Source organism: Plecotus auritus (assembly GCF_963455305.1).
Source record: "Plecotus auritus genome assembly, chromosome: 6".
NCBI classification, from domain to species: Eukaryota; Metazoa; Chordata; class Mammalia; order Chiroptera; family Vespertilionidae; genus Plecotus; species Plecotus auritus.
Genome location: NC_137773.1, coordinates 7165418 through 7185245, shown reverse-complemented (window position 1 = coordinate 7185245; position 19828 = coordinate 7165418). Strand labels below are relative to the sequence as shown.

Below are 19828 nucleotides of genomic sequence, written 5' to 3'. Positions count from 1 at the left end.
AAGGTTGATAATTGTTGCCCTTATCACGAAGAGTGCTTAAAAAGACAAAATAAAATGTTGACATCGCGTTTATGAAAGGGCTTTAAAATTGCCAAGTGTGATATAGCTAAAGAATTGGTGGTATTAATTTTTTGTGATACTGACCATCAACTTTCTGGCTTACTCCTTGAGATTCTATTCTACGTGCTTATTTTCTGTCACCGTCTCTGCTCCACCATATCCCTGCGAGGCAAGGGCTATGTCTTCTTCCCTGATAATGCTGACGTTCAGCATTTAGAATGGTGCCTGGATCATAGTAGGAGGTCAGTGATTTTCATTGAATGAATGCGTGAAGGAATGGACGAGAAATGGGCTGACAGAAACAGACAGTGAAAATCTTAAAACATCTGAAGTTATGCTCAAACCCCACTCAATAAGGTTAGTTTATTCTGCCAGCCTGTGGGTAGTTGTGTCACATAACTATGAGTCGGTCAAAAAATATGGAGAAACAGGACACAACGAGTTGTTCCTGCCACGTACCCTCAAGTGGCCGTTCCATGCGGGTGTCAGCCACCATAGGCAATGATTGCTCTGCACTATCAACAGTCCTCACAGCAAACCCACGTGGATGTGTTATTATTATCCTGTCTCACAGATGAGAAACCGAGGCCCAGAGGGATGGAGTCACTTGCCCAAAGCTGGCATCAGCACATACAGCTTTCTGCTGCGTGGGCGCCCACCTCCCGTCCATCGGTGGGGGCCAGGGGCCGGGGGCCGGGGGCCGGGGGCGGGCTGCAGGGCCCTTACCGATGTACATGGAGTTGGAGTTGGAGAACGGCTTGGCAGGCAGGATGGAGTTCTGCAGGGCTTCCTCATCATTGGAGGGTGGCGGCTCGTAGTCGGCGTCGTCTTCCACGGGCGCCTGGTCCTCCTCGTTGGGGGACTCGTAGTCGCCATCATCCTCCGCATCCTGGTCGTCATTGGGACTCTCGTAGTCATCTTCCTGCCCACAGTGACGGGGACAGTGCAGGCTGTAGAGGCTCCTGGGCACTCAACACGCCCGTGTCTACTCTCTCTGCCAAGCCTCCCCGTGGTACTCGCGAGGGGAGGCAGCACCAGGACGGTTACTCCCATTTTACAGATGAGAGCACCTAGGTGGGGAGGACAGTCTGACAGGGCCAGCAAGCCGTGGCCTTGGGACCTCCGTCAAGGTCTTCAGGCCATGAGGGCAGTGCATTTTCCTCTGCACCGTTTTGCCCAACCGAGAGAAGCAGAAGAAACAAGGAAGATGCTGGAATGGAGGGGCCGGAGACCTGGCTCCGTTTGGGTAAAGAGTTTTGACTCCAGGCATCACCAAGAGGAAGACTAGATGCCTGGACCATCTGTGAAGCCCCAGGTTCATGTCGATTCTGTTCATTGATGGTGGGTGCTGTGCCCAAAAAATGTCTTCTCATTACACCCCAGTGAGCGCGGAAGGCCACGCTAATGGGAAGGCAGAGAGCCACGCCTGAGAGTCAGAAAGCAGGTTGTGCTGTGTCTGAGGATGTTTAGGGGACAGCCACACTGCGCTATTCGTGTTGGCTGAGGACTGCACATATAGAAACAGGTCACCACGCATGACGCGTGACACCGAGTTGGAAGCTGCTCTATTGGGAGGACTCTAAGCCAGCCGTGGGCAAACTACGGCCCGCGGGCCGGATTCGGCCCGTTCGGCTGTTCTATCCGGCCCGCGGAGCCGAAAGAGCGGAGGGTTCTCTTGCTCTCCCCTCAGCTCCTTTACTTTGAATTTATATTAGTTCACACAGACACTCCATCCATGCTTTTGTTCCGGCCCTCCGGTCCAGTTTAAGAACCCATTGTGGCCCTCGAGTCAAAAAGTTTGCCCACCCCTGCTCTAAGCTCTACGTTTTGTATCGTATTGCGTTTCACGTGTGCTGCTTTGTGTGTGTCAGGAAAGCCAGCCCTAGGGGTGGGGTGGGTGCCTGTGAAGCAATCCCTGGACCTGGACAGTCACAGGAATGACGTCCCAAGAAGAGGGGCTGCCATCAGCCGCCCAGCGGACTGGCTGGTCACTCTCCTGCCAAAGTCGAGGGCAGTCAACGCGCCCAGGGCATTTCTCTCGAGTTCAGGGCAAAGAAGCAACGGGAGGTTGCAGCTCGGTGAGGAAAGCTACGGAGTGAAAATCTAGAAATCCTGACTGCTTTGCTGGGTGGCGTGAGGAAGACCAAATTGTTCAACTGAAAGATGGTTGTGTTAATTTTCGACTTGAGGAGCATTTAAAAATATATGTGGAAGGCAAAGTGAGGACTGAGTGGCTTCCTGAACTCCAAAAACGGCCTGTCCTGTCATTAGTGTTTCTTTATCTTAAGAGCCAAGTGGGGGGCGGGACAAACCTGTGACAATCAGGACTTCAGAACGATGGTGTCAGCCCTCTCCAGCCCAGGCGGACTGTGCCCTGGCCTCGTGGGGTGACCCTCAATTCTCTCAGCCTGCCCTCCCGGGCCCCTTGCTCCTGACTTCCTACCAGGCCTCTCCCATAGGCCTCTGCAGTGGTAGACTCTTCCTCTCCGCCTCTAGGACGATTATGTCTCCCAGTGATTTGCGTGTGTGTTTTTGTTCCTGATCATACTCTGCCCCGTGCGTGTGTTACCCTGTGCATGCCCTGCGCTGCGAAATGCTCACACATTCGGGTTCTTTATCCCCACCCCGCCCCCCAGTGCCCATGTGGTGCTGGCACGACGTGAAGGCCCCGAGCGGTGCAGTCCGCAGCGAATGAAAACCCTGTGTTTATAGACGGGAGTGGGGAGGCCCTTCTCGGGCTGAGCCTGCACAGAAGGCACTGCATGCCAGCACCTGCCAGGATGTTGCTTCTGTGCCGATGGGTAAACCTTTGGGGGCGCTCTGGTCTGTCTTCCCTTCATACAAGATAAATCCGTCCTATTCCTTCGTGTTCAGGCACAAAGCACAGACGTAGCTGGCTTCTTTTTCAAATTCAGTGCTCCCTTTTGCCTGAATCCCAGTGAATAGGACAAGGAATGTGTGGGGCCTATTCCTAAAGGCACTAGATCAGTGCTTCCCAACGTGGGGCACACACCCCACGGGGGGCGGGGGCGGGCAATTTGATTTTTAAGGGGGGCAATTCGAGAATGAGTTACTAACAGTGAATTTTTCACATTTCTTATGGTTCTAGGGCAGGGGTGGGCAAACTTTTTGACTCGAGAGCCACAATGGGTTCTTAAACTGGACCGGAGGGCCGGAACAAAAGCATGGATGGAGTGTTTGTGTGAACTAATATAAATTCAAAGTAAAGGAGCGGAGGGGAGAGCAAGAGAACCGGATAGAACAGCTGGATCCGGCCGGATCCGGCCCGCAGGCCGTAGTTTGCCCACGGCTGTTCTAGGGCCTCATATACAGTATATAAATATATATTGTGACATATTTATGCATTTCAGTTTTCTTATTATATGTTTGGAAACTATTTGCTATTTTTTCATATCACTTCGTTTTTGTTTTTTTTTTTAACAATTTCTTAGTGACTTCTTCCTCAGGACTTCAACTGTCCTTTCATTCTTTTATTTTTCTCTTTCACGGATGCCACGTTCTTTGGAAGCTTGTTTAGACCAAGTGAATGGCCTTTTAGGCTTCCTCCCTGTGACTAGGAGCTCACTTTTTGAATAATAAGAATTCTATGTCACAGGGGGGCATCCGGATTTTAGAGATGCTTGGGTGGGGCAAGGCCAAAAAGCTTGGGAGCCACTGCACTGGAGGCAGCACCTCCCGGAAGACCCGTGGCCCAGGGGCGGGCCGTCTGGTCCTGCGCGGGCCGCCTGGTCCTCGGCGGTCTCTAACTAGCTGAGTGGCTCTCAGAAGTCAGGCTCCCACTGGGCTCAGCAGCTTCATCCGTAAAATCCACAGATGGGCTCCGATCCCCATGGAGCCTTCGCCTGGGCCTAGCCTCGTGCGCAGGGACTATACACTGAGTGGCCAGATGATGATGATGGTCTCTGAACACATAATAATCTGGCCACTCGGTATATATCCTATATAATAAAAGGCTAATATGCAAATTGTCCCCTCGACCAGGAGTTCGACCAGCAGGCAGGCCAGCCAACTGCCCATGTCCCCTCCCCCTGGCCAGGCTGGCCGGACCCCACCCATGCACGAATTCATGCACCGGGCCTCTAATATATATACTGAGTGGCCAGATTATTATGCGTTCAGAGATCATACTGATCTGGCCACTCAGTGTATATTGGATATTAGGAGTGAGGGTGTGCAGAGCTCATTAGAACCTCAAAGGGACCACTGTGATTCCTCAGCTATAAAACCAACTGGCTGGAACTTTCCCTGAGGTCTTCTCAGGGCTAAAGGTTGATTCTGAAATCCCCTTCCTATTGCTTCACCAGGGGGGACTTATGTGCACGAGAAAAGCTACATCCACGCTGCTCTAAAGCAGGGGAGGGGTTGGGGGTGGCCCTGCCGTGGGTGGGAATGGTGGGTGACAGTGTGGGCTGCACTGCTGCACTGCACGGGCCAAGTTCGGCCCAGCGTCTGGGTTTGTAAGAGAAGCTGGCGTGCTGCCACGTGGTTGGCAACGCCAAGAAGAGTTACTCTCCAGCCTTCGCGCATTCCCTGACCGTGGCAGGTACACTGGCATCTGTGAGAGGCCTGCTCCTCCCTACAAAGACGCTCTGGCAACTGCTGGCAGAGCAGCCAGCCATACTCACAAAGGACGACCAGCCCCCATTCTCCTCCTCGTGGCTTTCTGTGGAAGGAGACAGGGCTACGTTAGTACCAAAGAAGGCGCTAGAAAGAAAGTGAAAGCAGCTCTCCCTTCAGGTGCCTCCCCCATCAGTGCCCCATCCCGGCCTCCGTCCCACCTGACACCCCCCTGAGTGCTAGCCCGCCTGCCTGAGGGGCTCATTCTCCCAGAGGGCAGCAGGCTCTCAACCTCCTGTGTGTCAGCCACCGAGAGTGCTTTCAAGTCGCCGATGTAACCGCTGGGAGACTGCGTTAGAGGCTCAGAAGCAGGGGGCTGGCTCCATGCAGGTGCCCAGCCAAAGCCTGTGTTCTCCCGTACCCCCGCCCCGGGCCCCGCGTTCCTCACTGTATCTCTGCAGAGGGTGCCCGCTGAGCAGGGCCATAAGCCAAGTGCCTTGTATAGTGACATCTCTCCTGCCCTCAATCGGGACCCAAACCCTTTTCTGGAGCCACCCAGGAGCCCTAGGAACCAGCAGACAGACTGAAGCGCCTGTTCCCCCTCCCCCCGCCCCCTGAAGCCATCTCTCTCACCCCGAGACCTTTACCTATTTCCTCAGGAAACCGATGGACTTGGGGTCTGCAAAGGCAAACAGCGTTGCGTTAATGGCCTTACTGACTTCAGGAGGCTCCCCCTGTCCTCTATCCGGCCCTGCAGGAGGATCCCCCAGTGGAGAGTATATCTCACCACCCAGGACTGATGTCCTTGTTGCTTGGCAACCAGAGCCGGACGGCCCCAAATTCTAAAAACCACCAAAGCCACATGGGTGGGGCCACGGGCAGCTCGTGACTGCCTGCCTGTCTTGGAGAAGTTCTGCTGACATCCCAGACCCAGGGTGCAGGGTAGGGAGCGAGACCACCCCCACCCCTCCCAGGAACCAGCTTCAAGACCCCGGGACTGAAGGGACACTGATCAACCACTGGGCTGAACCAGTTCTGCGCCTCCCATTTAAGGCCCAACTTGGGTATGAAAATCCTTGCCCCCCCTCCAGTACGCGGGGCCCACTCACTTGCGTGGTGCGAAGATGCTCCTCCTCTCCTCATTCTTGTTGATTTCTTGACTTAACTTACTGAGGATCCTGCAAGATAAAGGGACAGATAAGGTGACAGCACCATCTGCCCCCAGCCTTCCCACTGAGACCGGATGCTCCTCGACCCGTCCGACCTCACGCCTGGACCAGCTTCCCCCAGCCTCCTCCTCTGCCTCCAGCCAGTCCCTAGGAGGCTCCTCTCCTCACTTCCCCCCCCCCCCCCCCGAGCTGGTCGCCTGCATGCCCTGCCAGCCCTCTCCTGCCCGGTAAGCCCTCTGTGTCTGGCTCAGCCTCCTCAGTCCAGCCCCGAGCCCTCCGTGAAGACGGGTCAGCTCACACCTGGCCCCCTTCTCTGGAGTCCTCAGCCATATGACATGGAGGTGCTCGCCGTGTAGTGGATGCTATCGCGTGAGCCTTCCTGGCTGAGGTGCTCTGACTCCTGGTGCCTTGCGGTGATGTCTGGCTTCTAGGAAGCCTGAGTCATCTCGGAGATGATTGTATAGCGCTTGACAGGGGCTGTTCATTAGCCCAGATCTCCTTCATTCTCCTCTGCCTGCCTCCCCACTCAGTGACGTGGGTTCTAATCTCAGAGAAGTATTCCCAGTCCAGGAACAGCATGTGGAGTGGGAGTGGGAGTGGAAGACTCCCTCCATCACCCATGCCCTGAAGCTAACTGTGGCCAGGACCCTTGGAGATACTCCTAGATCCTGGGGGCTGTGAACCAGAAATTCCCCAAACACCGAGACAGGGAGGGCCTTCTCCGGCGGGACCGCACACAAGCAGGCCCTGGCCATAGGCGTCCGTTCCCTGGGCTCTAGCAAACCCCCAGGACAAGGGACTCCAGCCTCCCTTCATACCCGCTGCTGAGCCCACGGGAGTGAACAGGCTCAGAGTTTTCTAGGGACTCGGGGCAGCTGGGAGGAGCCTGGGAGATGACCTGGTCTAATGCCATTTTACAGACGGCCCCGACAAAGGCAGGGACAGGCCACCTGTGGGTTAGTGACGAAGGCCACCCCTCTCTCCACAACACAGAGGCCGGGCTCCCCCGTTTCCAGGCCAGCACCCCCCACACACCACTTCCTGTGTTCGTGCCCATCTGAGAATGACCCAGGAGCTACGTGCCTTCTGCGAAGTGACTGTCTCCAGGTAACAAGCCTGGCCCAGAACAAAATACCTATGTTAGAAAGGCCGTGCTCAGCACCCTCCACTTCCTGCTTCCCTCCTGACCAGCACCCTCCAGACCCCAGACCAGCCGTGGGCAAACTACGGCCCGCGGGCCTGATCCGGCTGTTCTATCCGGTTCTCTTGCTCTCCCCTCCGCTCCTTTACTTTGAATTTATGTTAGTTCACACAAACACTCCATCCATGCTTTTGTTCCGGCCCTCCGGTCCAGTTTAAGAACCCATTGTGGCCCTCGAGTCAAAAAGTTTGCCCACCCCTGCCCCAGACCCACGCTTCTCCAGGCTCCCAGGACTACTGCCCAAACCCTCCTCCCTCATTAGATTGACAGCTAAACTAATCGTGATCAAGGCAATGGGGACTGCAGAGGACAGAAGGGGAGGGCCGTGCTTAATCCTGGGCCACAATGTCCCTGTTGGGATTTCACACTTCACTGGCTGCCCAGAGGGGAAGAACTCTAAAACACCTGGGGCTTCCCAGTGGCCTTCTGGCTATCACGGGGGACATGTGTCACCTGGGCATGGTTCCTTTGTTTCCTTGAAGTGATTGTTGTGAGAGGCTAAGGGCCCCTCTCCTCCCTCTGACTTGGGGGATGGAAGGATTCCACAGAGGGAATCCAGGCAGGGAGGCCTGGTGGTGTCCGGCCTGTGGCCAGGTTAGAGGTCCCCCCTCCATTCAACAATGTGCCAGGAACGGCTCAAGGCACCTCAGTGCACAAACAAAGCTCCCTGCCATCAAGGAGGTTCCATGCTAATTCAGAGAGAAGACAATGCACAATGAACATTTAAGGGGAAGTGAAACACTAGGTGAGACCTGTGTATACAAACATGCCCGTGGTGGGACAGGGCGGGGACAGGGTGCAGGGGAGGGTGCAGTGCAGCTGGGAAGGAGCAGGCCTCCTGCTGAGATGACATTTCAGCCGTGACCTGAGGAAGGTGGGGCGGCCCACCTCACCGCCCCCACCTGGCCCTGCAGAGCCTGGCTGGGCTCTGACTCACGGGGCTGCTTTGATCCTAGAAGGACCGCCTGCCCTGCGAGGTGGAGGTGTCGCTTCTCACCAGTGTCCTCAGCAGCCAGGCTGGAGGCTAAGGAAGGAAATGCCAAACCACAGGCCCCAGCAGAAGAGAAGCGAAGAGCTGAGAGAGCGGAGCAGGGCCCGCCCTTCTGGTTTGCAGCAAAACCTGGGCTCTGGGGTCCTCCTCCCTTGGAGGGCCTCAGAGGACACCTTCCCAGCCAGCTGGGACCACGCTGCGGAGGGGGGGGGACAGGGCAGGAAGGCAGTGGCTTCCTCTGTGTGCAAACTTTGTAAGTTGGCCTCCACTCCCACACCCCCCAGAGGACCAAGTGACAGTGAGTGGCCGGAGGTGACTCATTCCCCCTCCTTCCCACAAACCTCACGCCTCACTCAGAGCCAGGGAGCCAGGCGGAGGGGGCTGGGCAGCTGGTAGACATAGTTCTCTTCTTTGTCTCATTTTTAGGGGTTCACTGGCTGAGGAAGAGGGGCTGAACCTTCCAATAGGAAGCTAGGCCATTGCAGCAGGTGACACCCTGCCGTGACCTGCTCCAGCCCAGTTGCACCCCTGCTCGCTGCGTGGCAGGGGCCCGTCTGGCATCTCCTCGTCACATTAGACCCAGAGTCTGACGGCGGCGTCCTGTCCATGGGCAGGGCCCACCCTGTGACCTCAGGCAAGGCGTTGGCCCTCCCTGTGGGTTTAAATATAAAACTTACAAGATGGGTTTTAAAATAACCTCCCAGCAGACTTTATCATGCATTTTACCGGCTTACCCAGCTCCTGCTCAGCTAGCTGTGTGTTGATTTTGGACTAGGCCAGGGGTGGGCAAACTTTTTGACTCGAGGGCCACAATGGGTTCTTAAACTGGACCGGAGGGCCGGAACAAAAGCATGGATGGAGTGTTTGTGTGAACGAATATAAATTCAAAGTAAAGGAGCGGAGGGGAGAGCAAGAGAACCCTCCGCTCTTTCGGCTCCGTGGGCCGGATAGAACAGCCGAACGGGCCGGATCCGGCCCGCGGGCCGTAGTTTGCCCACGGCTGGACTAGGCCCTCTATAAGGAGGCTCCATTTTCCTATTTGAAACCTGTCCCCCATTGCAGAATTTGGGGTGTCTCTGGGAGACACTGTGTTATGAGAGACCAACAACATCTGCAGACAGAGAAAGCCCTTCTCACCAGCATGCGTGTTGTGACAAAAACCCTGCTTAATACTGACTTTAATCAGGGGGAAGGAAGTAGATTCAGAGGAGCGCAATCGGGTTTTGGTCTGTTGCACATAAACAAATTCTCCTTCACAGATCTTTCGGGTAACGATCAGGGCAAATGGACCTACAGGCAAGGGATGGGAATGAGTAAGGGGTGACTATCGATATGTGTCAAGGCCCCTTACGCGGGCTGCCTCCCTGAAAATCCACTGCTCCCAAGGGTTGGCTCTTTCCCTCTCTGTAGATGAGGAAGCCGAGGCCAGAGTGTTGAAGTGACTGCCCCAGCTTGGAGGAGGCAGAGCTGGCTTTCAAACCTGGCTCTCCCTGGCTCCAAAGTCCACGCCTTTCTATTCTTCACACACACACACACACACACACACACACACACACACACACACACACACCCTTACCAGGATAGGATAATTAGTGAAACTTTAATATAGTGCTCATGGGGATTTTGCATGGAATAATAAGAACAGCCGACCCTTCTTCCATGCATTTTATTATCTCCCCATTATTTCCTCTAACGTTCCTACTGACCCTTTGAGGTAGGTTCTCTCTACACTTTCCTCTCCTTTGGACTTTAATTCCACATCTATTAAGCTACTGGAAGTTTCCTACAGTTCCTTGGTACTCTTTATTGTTTTATTTTAATAAAGCAATGTGTTTCATTTTGGGTAGTTTCCATTGCTGATTCTTCACGTTTACTAATATTTCTTCTGCAGTGTCTAATCTGCTGTTAATCCCAAGCAATGCATGTCTCATCCCAGACATTGTCATTTTTATCTCTAGAAGGTTCTCTTTGGGTCCTTTTGTATTTCTCAAGCCTCAACTTAACTTTCTGAACATATGGACCACAGTTATATTGCCCTTGTCTGCTAAGTCTACTATCCGTATCGGTTATGGGTCAGTCTCGATGCATTGTTTTTCTCCTCATTATAGGTCAGACTTTCCTGCTGATTTGTGTACCCATTCATCTCTGATTTGATGCTTGACATTGTGAACTGTGCTTTGTTGGGTGATGGATGTTTTTGTATTCTGATAAGTATTTCCGAGCTTTGTGGGTGTGTTTTGTTTCGTTTTGCTTTTCCAGTCTTGCTGTTAAGACTCGCTAGGTAGGGACAGACATTTTTTAGACTGGGGCTAATCATCCCCCACGACTGAGGCAAGGCCTTCTATTGTTAAAAACTCCCTCTCCCCAGTGACTATGAATCGGAGGTTTCTCCAGTCTGGCCGGTAGAACAGGCACCATGTCCAGCCCCATGGCTGGACGCTATTCCCTCTAATGTTGGGTGGTTCTTTTCAGGACGTCTCCGTACGGCCCGCTCCACTGGGAGCTCTGCTGCAGAGGGACCCCTGCAGTCCTCCAGGGCATTTCCTCGGGGCAGCTCTCTCTTCTCTGATCGGCATTCAGTGAACTCTCGCCTTCTGGACCCTCAGCCCTGTCCCCTCAACTCAAGGAGTTCAGCAGACTCCACCTGTGTCCCCTGCCACGGCCTGGAGACTCCCTCAAAGCAGGGAGCAACCACCACCACCACATTCGCTTTCCACCTCTCATTGTCTGATATCCCATGTCTTAAAAACTACTGTTTCATATATTTTGTCTAGTTATTTTGGTTATTTCAGGTGGGAGTGTAAATCTGGTCTCATCACTTCTTGTTGGTCAGAAAGCAAAAGTTTCCATTCATACGCTAGAAATGACTAGAGCACCTTAGGGGGTGGTGGGGAACGTAGTGAACTGGGGAGCACACCCCCTATCTAAACAGGGCAGTCGACACTCAGATCCAGCTGACTGCTCCCACATTATAACATGAGCCCAGGGTTACCGAAGCTTCTGTCTGTTTCTAAAGAAGCCAGATTTTATGAAACATACTTTGATTTTAAAACCCCGTGTAGATCAAACCTACCTTGCCTGCAGGCTAGCTCTGGCTGACCAGCCACCAATTCTGACGCCTATGTGTTAAATTCTCTTCTTTATATCGAACCATGGTATTTTTTCTATAGCATTTTATTTCCATAAGCATAGAAATATTCTGTCTGCACCCTCCAGCACAGTAGTCACCTGTTCCATGTGGCTATCAGCCACCAAAATGTGGCTAGTATCTGAGGAACTGAATTTTCCATTTCATTTACATTTATAGAGCTGCTATATGTAGTTAGAGAAAACCCTTGGGAAGAATTAGCATTCTTCAACAACACTTGGCTGTGGAGATAGGTAGTGCCGAAAGCAAATCTTTATCTCTTTTTTCCTTCACCCTTTCCAATGAAGGAAACCTGAGGGTCCTGTTTCCTTTAATTGACCTTCTCTAGCAGTCATACTTACTAGAGACCTCCCGGCCTCCCACTCCATTGCCCTACTTCCCTTTTATTAGTATGAGCTCTGAGACCCTTGGAACAAGAGAAAGGACCTCAGAGAATGTCAAGAATACTGGTCTCAAACTTGTGTCCCCCAGATGAAATCTAGCTCAGAGATATATTTACTTAGACTTTCACAATATTTAACAATATCTGAGCCAACATTTAAAAATTGAGATAAATCAAATAAAGCCAAGCTATCTAGCTACTTTTGGTAAATTCAGAGATTGAGCATTCTTGGGTCCACATTGACTGGAGCTGAGTAGTTGCTGCTCTCTGTGGGTGGAGAATATAATTCTGATTTGCCACAATCTCCACCACTCCCTACTGTTCACCACCAATGAGGCTTTGTGTCAATTACCTCATTTGTCATCATAATTGTGCTATTATTTTTCTTATAGAGAAGAAATATGTCTCCATACCCATGTCTTATTCATAGGTGGTAAAATGATCCTGGCTGGCGTGGCTCAGTGGTTGAACATAGACCTATGAACCAGGAGGTCATGGTTGGATTCCTGGTCAGGGCACATGGCTGGGTTTTGGGCTCCATCCCCAGTGGGGGGGGGGGCGGTATATAGGAGGCAGCTAGCTGATCAATGATTCTCTCTCATCATGGATATTTCTCTCTCTCTCCCCCTCTCCCTTTCTCTCTGAAATCAATATTAAAAAACACACACAAAGGTGTTAAAATGAAAAAAAAAATTAATAGGGCTTTGCATTTTTCAACCTGGTCATTTTACACATTTATATCAGCTGCCTGGCTCCTGGAAGCATCAGAGGCTGTGGGACCTTTACTAGAGGGATGGAACGCACACACGGTGCACTAGGCACGCTGGGCTTCTCATTTCAGCACCCGTGTCAGACTTCAGTAATGGATCATGTGGCCCTTCCCCAGGGACTCTTCTCAACACAGTGCCCCTCGCTGCCACCGTTCGCAAGCAGTCAGCACTGACAGACAAAAGGATGCTCTTCGCCATTCTTCATGCTGAGCTCATTCTCTCCTTTGACTGAGCTCAAAACCAAGGTCCAGAAAACTTAAGCAATCACGGAGTCTGTGATGACGCCACAGTGAAACCTCGGATCACTTGACTGGCAGTATTTCCACAGGCCCAAGCCGCCCGTTGGGAAGAGAGGAAATGAAGACATGGCGCAGGGTGGGCTTGTCTTTGGCAACAGCAGACAGCGTGCCAGCTGGGCTGCGCCTGCTACTTCCTTTTCCCAACGCACCCTGTAACTTCTCCTCCCCACACCCTGCCCTTGCCTTCACTCCCTTCCCTGTTTCAAACCAACAGTGAGCGATCACTGACTCAGCTCCCCCTGAATTACTCCCCATTCCACCCTCTATTCCCCAAACCACCCAACGAATCAGGGGGAATACTTACGGCACCCGGAGCTTAGGGAACTTCTGAATGTCATTTTCTGTCAGGTTCTGAAATGAAGACACAGGTCGGTTACAACCCCCTGGCGGGGCTCTGGGCCAGGTGAGTAGAGTCAGGTGTGAGGCAATAGGGAGTGGTGGGGACTGCGGCACACTGAAGAGTACACCGCCCACCCGCTCGAAGTGGGCAACTTCTAGATGCTGCATAAGGGCCTGTGGGCCTGGTGTTGCTGGATCTACCTTGTTCAAAGGGAACACCATTTCCTGAGTTCTATTGACAAATAATCTTGACTTAAACAAGCACAATGAAAGCTGAGTTGTGGACCAAACAGAATTTGTTTGGTGGGCCGAATCTGTCATGCTATGACCTCTTCCCGTCTAAGGCCCTTACCCCAGACTTCAGGGCCCCTCAATCTGTGTATGAGCTGAGCAGCTGTGAGAAGCCGACTTGGAGAAGGAATCTGGGCCTCATACCACCCTTGCACCCCAAAAGCCTCTTTCACCAGGCTTATTGACAGAATTCTCTAGATGTGAGAATGCAACAATGAGGCTTTCCTGAGGGAACGGAGAAGGGAAGAAGGAAGAAATAATATTTGTGATGAACCGGAGCTCTGCCTTATAGCACCTTGATTAACCTTGACATCCACCCTGTATTGTGGGAACTGCCAATGTCCCCATTTTGTAGATGAGGAACTGAGGCTTGCGGGGGGTTAAGGGAATTTCAGCTTGTGGGTGATAGAGCATCTGTAGTCAACGTTCTTCCTATCAGCTTCCCTCCTCCCATGTCCGAGCCCTTTGAGGGTCCAGGAGCCTGTGTTGGAGGGGAGGAGGGTGAGAGAAGGTGGCTGAAAGGGCGGAGGAGAGGCAGGGGTGCAATATTGGGAACAGAAAAGAAGAGGGTAGGCACACTTTCTGTAGAACCAATGCTGAGCCCAAAGGCCGCACTGGCATTCTAACTGAGGCCAGAGCCTGGGCGGGAGCTCTGGGGTCAGGCAGGCCCCTCCTCAGACGTGCATCAGTGCTGGGACAGCCATCTGCCAAGATTCTTGAGAAAAATCAGGCTTTCCATTAAGCTTCTTAACTTCTCTTCTTCATCTTCATCTCCGTCAATATCACTGAGCAGTGGCGCCAACTCTGCCAAACCCCACCCTCCCAGGGATGTACTAGGCCTCATGTCCAGAGTGTGGTATGAAGAGGGGAGGGCCTCCCGGGGGCCGAGTACCAGGCGGCTGGCCACCCCCTTCGGGTTTGCTAAGCCGGGGTCGGATGCTGCGGGAACTCCGGGAAGAGAGTGAAGGAGGAGGTGGAGGTGAGCGTGGCTGGAGACAGAGCAGCAGATGTTAGGGAAGAGCGAGCCCTTCAGAATAGGGCCAGGAGCTGGGAGGAAAGATGAGAGGGGTTTACTGGGCAGTTTTGCTATGTGATGTAATCCCCTCCCCCACCTCCTTCAAACGCCTCCCGCAAACTCTGGGCTACTTGTAGGATGACTCAGCGTTAGACTTATGGCTTTGGGCAATATGACTCTATGCTGAGTGTATCCTCAAGAGGGGCAGGAGAGAGAGGAAAGCTGCAGAATGGCCCCACATGGAGGGATGACATGGCCCATGCTTATCTGCCCCATGCCCATTCTCTCTTCCTTACTGACAGGACCTGCATTTTGTTCAGGGTAACAAAGGTGTCCTGTTCAAAATACATAATACCCTAGACACTCTTGCAGATGGCTGAGGTCACAGGACTCAGTATGGCCAGAGAGATAATTGAGGTCTACTGGATGGAGCTTCTAGAAGTTACTGCTTTCCTGCAAACAAGGAGGATGCATTCCCCATGCACTTTAGCACCTTTTACTCTTTGCCCCTCCCCCCCTTCCTCCTGCCTGGAATGCAGATGTGATGCCTGGAGACGGAGTAGCCATCTTGCAGCCATTAGGACAGAAGCCACAGGCTTTTCCCATAAGCGGGATGGGGCCTGGGTTCTCAATGACTTCCTTCGGCAGCTCACCAGCCACGAGTGCCCACCTCTAAAGGTTTTACCATGTGAGAAAGATAAACCCTGATGTGTCTGAGCCACTGTGATTATGTTCCTGTTACATGCAACCACACACCTCCCTAAACACACGTCTTCCTTTTCATCAACCTTCTGGAAGGAGAAGGTGGAGGTGAGCGTGGCTGGAGACAGAGCAGCAACTGTTAGGGAAGAGGGAGCCCTTCAGAACAGGGCCGGGAACTGGGAGGAAAGACAAGGTCTCACCCTTCTCACAAGGAAACAAAATGGTAGCAGAACAGACCTGAGAAACATGGTACCTCCTATGTTGTAGAAGAATAAAGGAAAGAAGGAAGAATGGAGAAAAGAAAGGAAGGAAGGAAGGAAGGAAGGAAGGAAGGAAGGAAGGAAGGAAGGAAGGAAGGAAGGAAGGGAGGGAGGGAGGGAGGGAAAAACACATGGGCCTTTCACTCTGCCTTCAATGGAGAATGGTCCTGGATACTCTAAAGCTGGAAGGAGTGATAGACAAGAGATTAGAGCTCAGATCAGAACCCACATTGTATCCAGAGCGCCTGGGGTGGAGGGCGGATTTAAGCAGAAGCTGCCTTTCAGTACCCCGGCTGCTGGGGCTGCCACTGGGTTCTGCTCCCTGCTCTCCTGGCTCTGAGCACCCTCCTTCCCCTTCGCTATTTATAGAATCATCAGAATATGCAGCGGGTCTGCAGGTCCCAGATATTGGAGCAGAGGTGACAAAGTGGCTCAGATACCACTTCTTGACCCAGGAAACAACCGGTCCTAACAGGCCTGAAACTCCCACGGGGAGTGTTGGGAGACCCACAGGCTGGAAGGACCATCACCCCGTCCAACGTGCTCGTTAACAGAGGAGGGAGTCAGCGGGCACGTGTTTATTCAAGGTGAGCTAGGCCATCAGGACTATCCTCACGGCTATCTTACCCCTTTCCCACTCAGCCCCAAAAGGTCTCTGTTCTCAGTGCTAAAGGCGCCAGAAGGGAACATTTGGGTTTAGCAGTAATTTGCAAGAACAGCAATAACAACAAAACTCCAGGAGTTCTATTAGGGGAAAGCTCAATATGGAGAAATAGCATTGTTAAAAACTCATGCAGTATTAGGCTGCATTAAAATGTGCACTTGAGTCCAATTGCTAAGTGTGTGCATTCACACAAATCCCATCACACCCCTGTGCATTATTCCTCAATTGCAAACGAGGTGGTGGGAGCCCGCCTCAAGATCCCTTTCTGCGCTAAAACTAGCCCTTGGAAGGCAGAAGTCACATCTTAACCATCCCTGTATTCCCAGCACAGGGAATGGTCTGGTGTGTAAGAAGAACTCAGGGAAATACTTGTCAGATGTGAATAAACACGTCCTACATGACACCGAAAGCAAAACTCAGACCCATAGGGACAGCGGTCTGGTCTCAGCATGAGACTTCAATGCTGCCCAGAAAGGGGCCAATGACTATAGGTAGCAGCGAGCTCACCATCACTGAACGGATTCAAGAAGATTGGGGATGCATTTGTGTAGTCAGGGTCTCTCTTACCCATGGCAAAGGTGTCATTTCAGGGGAAATGGCAAAGGTGTCATTTCAGGGGAAATGCTCAGACCACACCCCCAACCAGCACCCAATGCCTCTGTCCCCACCATTAGATCTGCATCCCTTCCATTCAAAGGCTTAGTCCTTAATATACAGATGCATCTTAGTCTCCACTTGAAGTGGTTTGCAACATAATGGAGTGGAGAGAGCCATATCCCATGTGTTTAATTGGCATAAAACTGTGAATTTAGTAGCAAGAAATAGAGATGTAATTGAAATAATGAGGGCGATCCCACTCTTTATCCCACTCCAGGAGCATGTACCCCAGAATGAGAGATGGGAAAAAAAGACTCCCTCTGTTCTCCCAGATGGCCTTTTCTCCCTTGGACTTGGATTTCTCAAAGTATGGGTGGTATTTGAATAGATTTTCAAGGTGTGTGTGTGTGTGTGTGTGTGTGTGTGTGTGTGTGTGGTTTTAACTATATTGGGTTTCTTCTTTATACTTTGACTTTGGAATGTACCTTGGTATCAGTGAAAGATATGGGAGGTACCCTGCATAGGAGGATCCTGAGCGGTGATGAGAGAGGGGTTCATACAAAACCTCTGAAGAAGGCAAAGGTTGTGTGGGGATCCTGCAGACAGGCACTGATCCTGGGCACCCTCAAGGACAGGTAGACCAGTTGACCCTGCAGCCATCGTTTAAAGTACAGAACAGCTCCGGCCTCCATGTGTCGGACCAGCAGCACTTACCAAAAACCGTGGCCCATCGATGTGATGCTTCTTCACGGCCTTTTCACAGTCCCTGTAGTTCAGCTGCGAAGAGGAGAGGAAGGTGCTGTCAGTGGCAGGATCATGCCATTGGTTCCCCTCCCTTGCCTGGCCCAGAAGCTCAGCAATTTGTGGTACTTGTGGCTAGCCAGACTCCCCGCTCCCTCCCCTGTCTAAGAGAGGGCCCGTCCCCACCTCACCCCTGCTTTCACTAATCCCGTGGGACTCTGTGAAATGGAGAACTTGCCTCGGTCTAAAGCTCTGGGGCCAACCCCTCAGAAAGAGAGTGCCTTCAAGGTTTCTCTGCTGCTCAGGCAAGTGGAGAGGATCAGGAAGAAGGAAATAAATAGCACTCATTGCCTCGCCACCCAAAGACAAGCTCGGTGGACATGGCCGTGTGTTTCCTTCCAGGCTTTCACTCTGAGCACACTTCTAAACATAACCGAGGTGCCAAAACCGGTTTGGCTCAGTGGATAGAGCATCGGCCTGCGGACTCAAGGGTCCCGGGTTCGATTCCGGTCAAGGGCATGTACATTGGTTGCGGGCACATCCCTGGTGGGAGGTGTGCAGGAGGCAGCTGATCGATGTTTCTCTCTCATCAATGTTTCTAGCTCTCTATCCCTCTCCCTTCCTCTCTGTAAAATATCAATAAAATATATTAAAAATAAATAAATAAATAAAATAAACATAACCGAGGTTATAATTTATATTCAATCTTGTGAGCCTGACTTTTTCTCAAAATTACCCTCAGGCGATATAAGCACTGCCTCATGTTATTGCAAATTTATTTTAAACATTAGTTTCATTGACCTCTTGTTGCTAAACATCTAGATTGTTTACCAAACTGCTGTTCCAATAATAAGAGGAACTGCTGAAAATTATCCAACGCTTGCTCTATGGCAGGCATTGTTTAGTATTAAACCAATCTTAGTCATTTAATGATCATATCAGAGGACATCAAGGCCATTCTTTAGCATCCATTTTTGTTTTCTTCTACTTAACACATTGTGGGCGGATCACGAGCATTCTCGTGTTTTCCTATTACACAGTGTTTTACATAAATGTTAAAGGCACGCCTTAAAATTAAATACCCATTGCATTTTGAAGTTACTTATTACATTTCTTACAAGCTAATAACTTTTTAAAGTATGGTACTTTGTAAAATGTTTTTTGCACTCGTTCAATAGAAACTTATCTGGCCACTGGGTAAAGCTAGCAATAAAACCACTGGTGTGCAATGTGTTAAGAGAAACTGTTTAAGTTAGATTCTCAGAATAGAGTTACAGGATTAACAAGAGATGATCATTTTGAGGGTCTCAGTTGCTTTCCTAAAGAGTCACATCCATCAACAATCCTATCAGGTGTCTCTGTTACCTTGTCTGCAATAGCATATGAATTTGCATTGGGAATTTCTCTAATCTGATGTGTAGGGATGGAGTATTTAAGGTGAAATATTTGTCCTTTAGAATCTTTGGTTCTCCTTACAAGTGTGGCACAGTTTGTGGCAGCCTTCTTGGGCACAGGTTTAACACTGTGACCTTTTCTTATGGCCAACAAGACTAAGAAGTAAGCACACTTGTTGTAACCTCTTGGCTTGGAAGGGTAGGATGAATGTTAGAAAGCTCAGAAAAAGCTGATTTAGAGGTCAGCGTGGAAAGCACGCAGCATCCGAGGAGCCCTGAGCATCCCTCTTATCTACGTGCTCCGAGCTGTAAGTGGTTCTTAGAAGAGTCAGCTGCCTTTAATTCATCATTTTCACTGTCATCGTTGTCAGATGAACCTCTCAGATTTGGCAAAATGCTGACCTCACCTCTAGATAGACAGACAGCCTTGCAGACTGGGGCCTGCCTGGGAGTTTGATTCTGATCTAACAATATCCGGACTTGGGGGCTAGAATCTATATTTGTAGCAAATACTTAGATGGCTTTTATGAGCACGCAGTGTTAGCTGGCACTGAGCTAGAGCAGGTACCTGGTGTGGCAGACGGGACAACCAAGGCTCAGAAAGGCCTGAGTCTGGGGCCTAACATCGCACAGTGAGCTGGGGACACAGCTGGGACCGGAACTCATGGCTCTGAGCCAGTGCCTTCTCTACGGCATGGCCTGAGTCAAAAGGACCTGGAGGGGTTCATGAAGTACAAACCATGGCCTACATCCTCCTTGGGGGCTTACATTCCAGACAGAGGATGAGCTACGTTGCACCTGAGACAATAAGACACAAGAACCTGCCAGTCTGCCTGGGCCTGGGCACCCAGCTGGGGACCAACAACGAGAGCAGGAAAAATGGAAGCTCGATCATCAATTGCTCCCTCTCTGCTGATCATCAATTGCCCCCTCTCACACACCTTCCTTCCTTTCATTCTCCCAACAATCCCACGAGGTTAGTTACTGTTACAATCTCTATTATACTGATGAGGAAACTGAGGCACAGAGAGGTCAAGTAACGAAGGCAAGGTCACCCAGCTAGCAAGTGGCACAATCAGGATTCAAACCGAGGTATGTCTGACTCCAGAGCTGGCTGGGGATGTGTCTCTAAGGGGGGCCTGATATCACTGCTTCATTAGAAATTGTGCCTGCCAGTCAGGGTTTTAAATAGGAGATTTGACGGTTAAGATCCATCCCCATTTGGTA

General features: G+C 51.4%; 1 protein-coding gene across 1 annotated transcript in view; it reads right to left on the bottom strand.

The window, feature by feature from the left end:
* Positions 1 to 19828, bottom strand: part of LCP2 (lymphocyte cytosolic protein 2) — a 41131-nt gene that overhangs the window by 19078 nt on the left and 2225 nt on the right. Inside the window, exons 2-7 of the mRNA XM_080676662.1 lie at positions 17181 to 17243; positions 12903 to 12949; positions 5748 to 5816; positions 5286 to 5317; positions 4707 to 4744; positions 787 to 982 (exon numbers count right to left, since the gene is read on the bottom strand). Coding sequence (XP_080532788.1) covers positions 787 to 982; positions 4707 to 4744; positions 5286 to 5317; positions 5748 to 5816; positions 12903 to 12949; positions 17181 to 17243 — 445 coding nt within the window. The remainder of the gene's footprint in view (positions 1 to 786; positions 983 to 4706; positions 4745 to 5285; positions 5318 to 5747; positions 5817 to 12902; positions 12950 to 17180; positions 17244 to 19828) is intronic.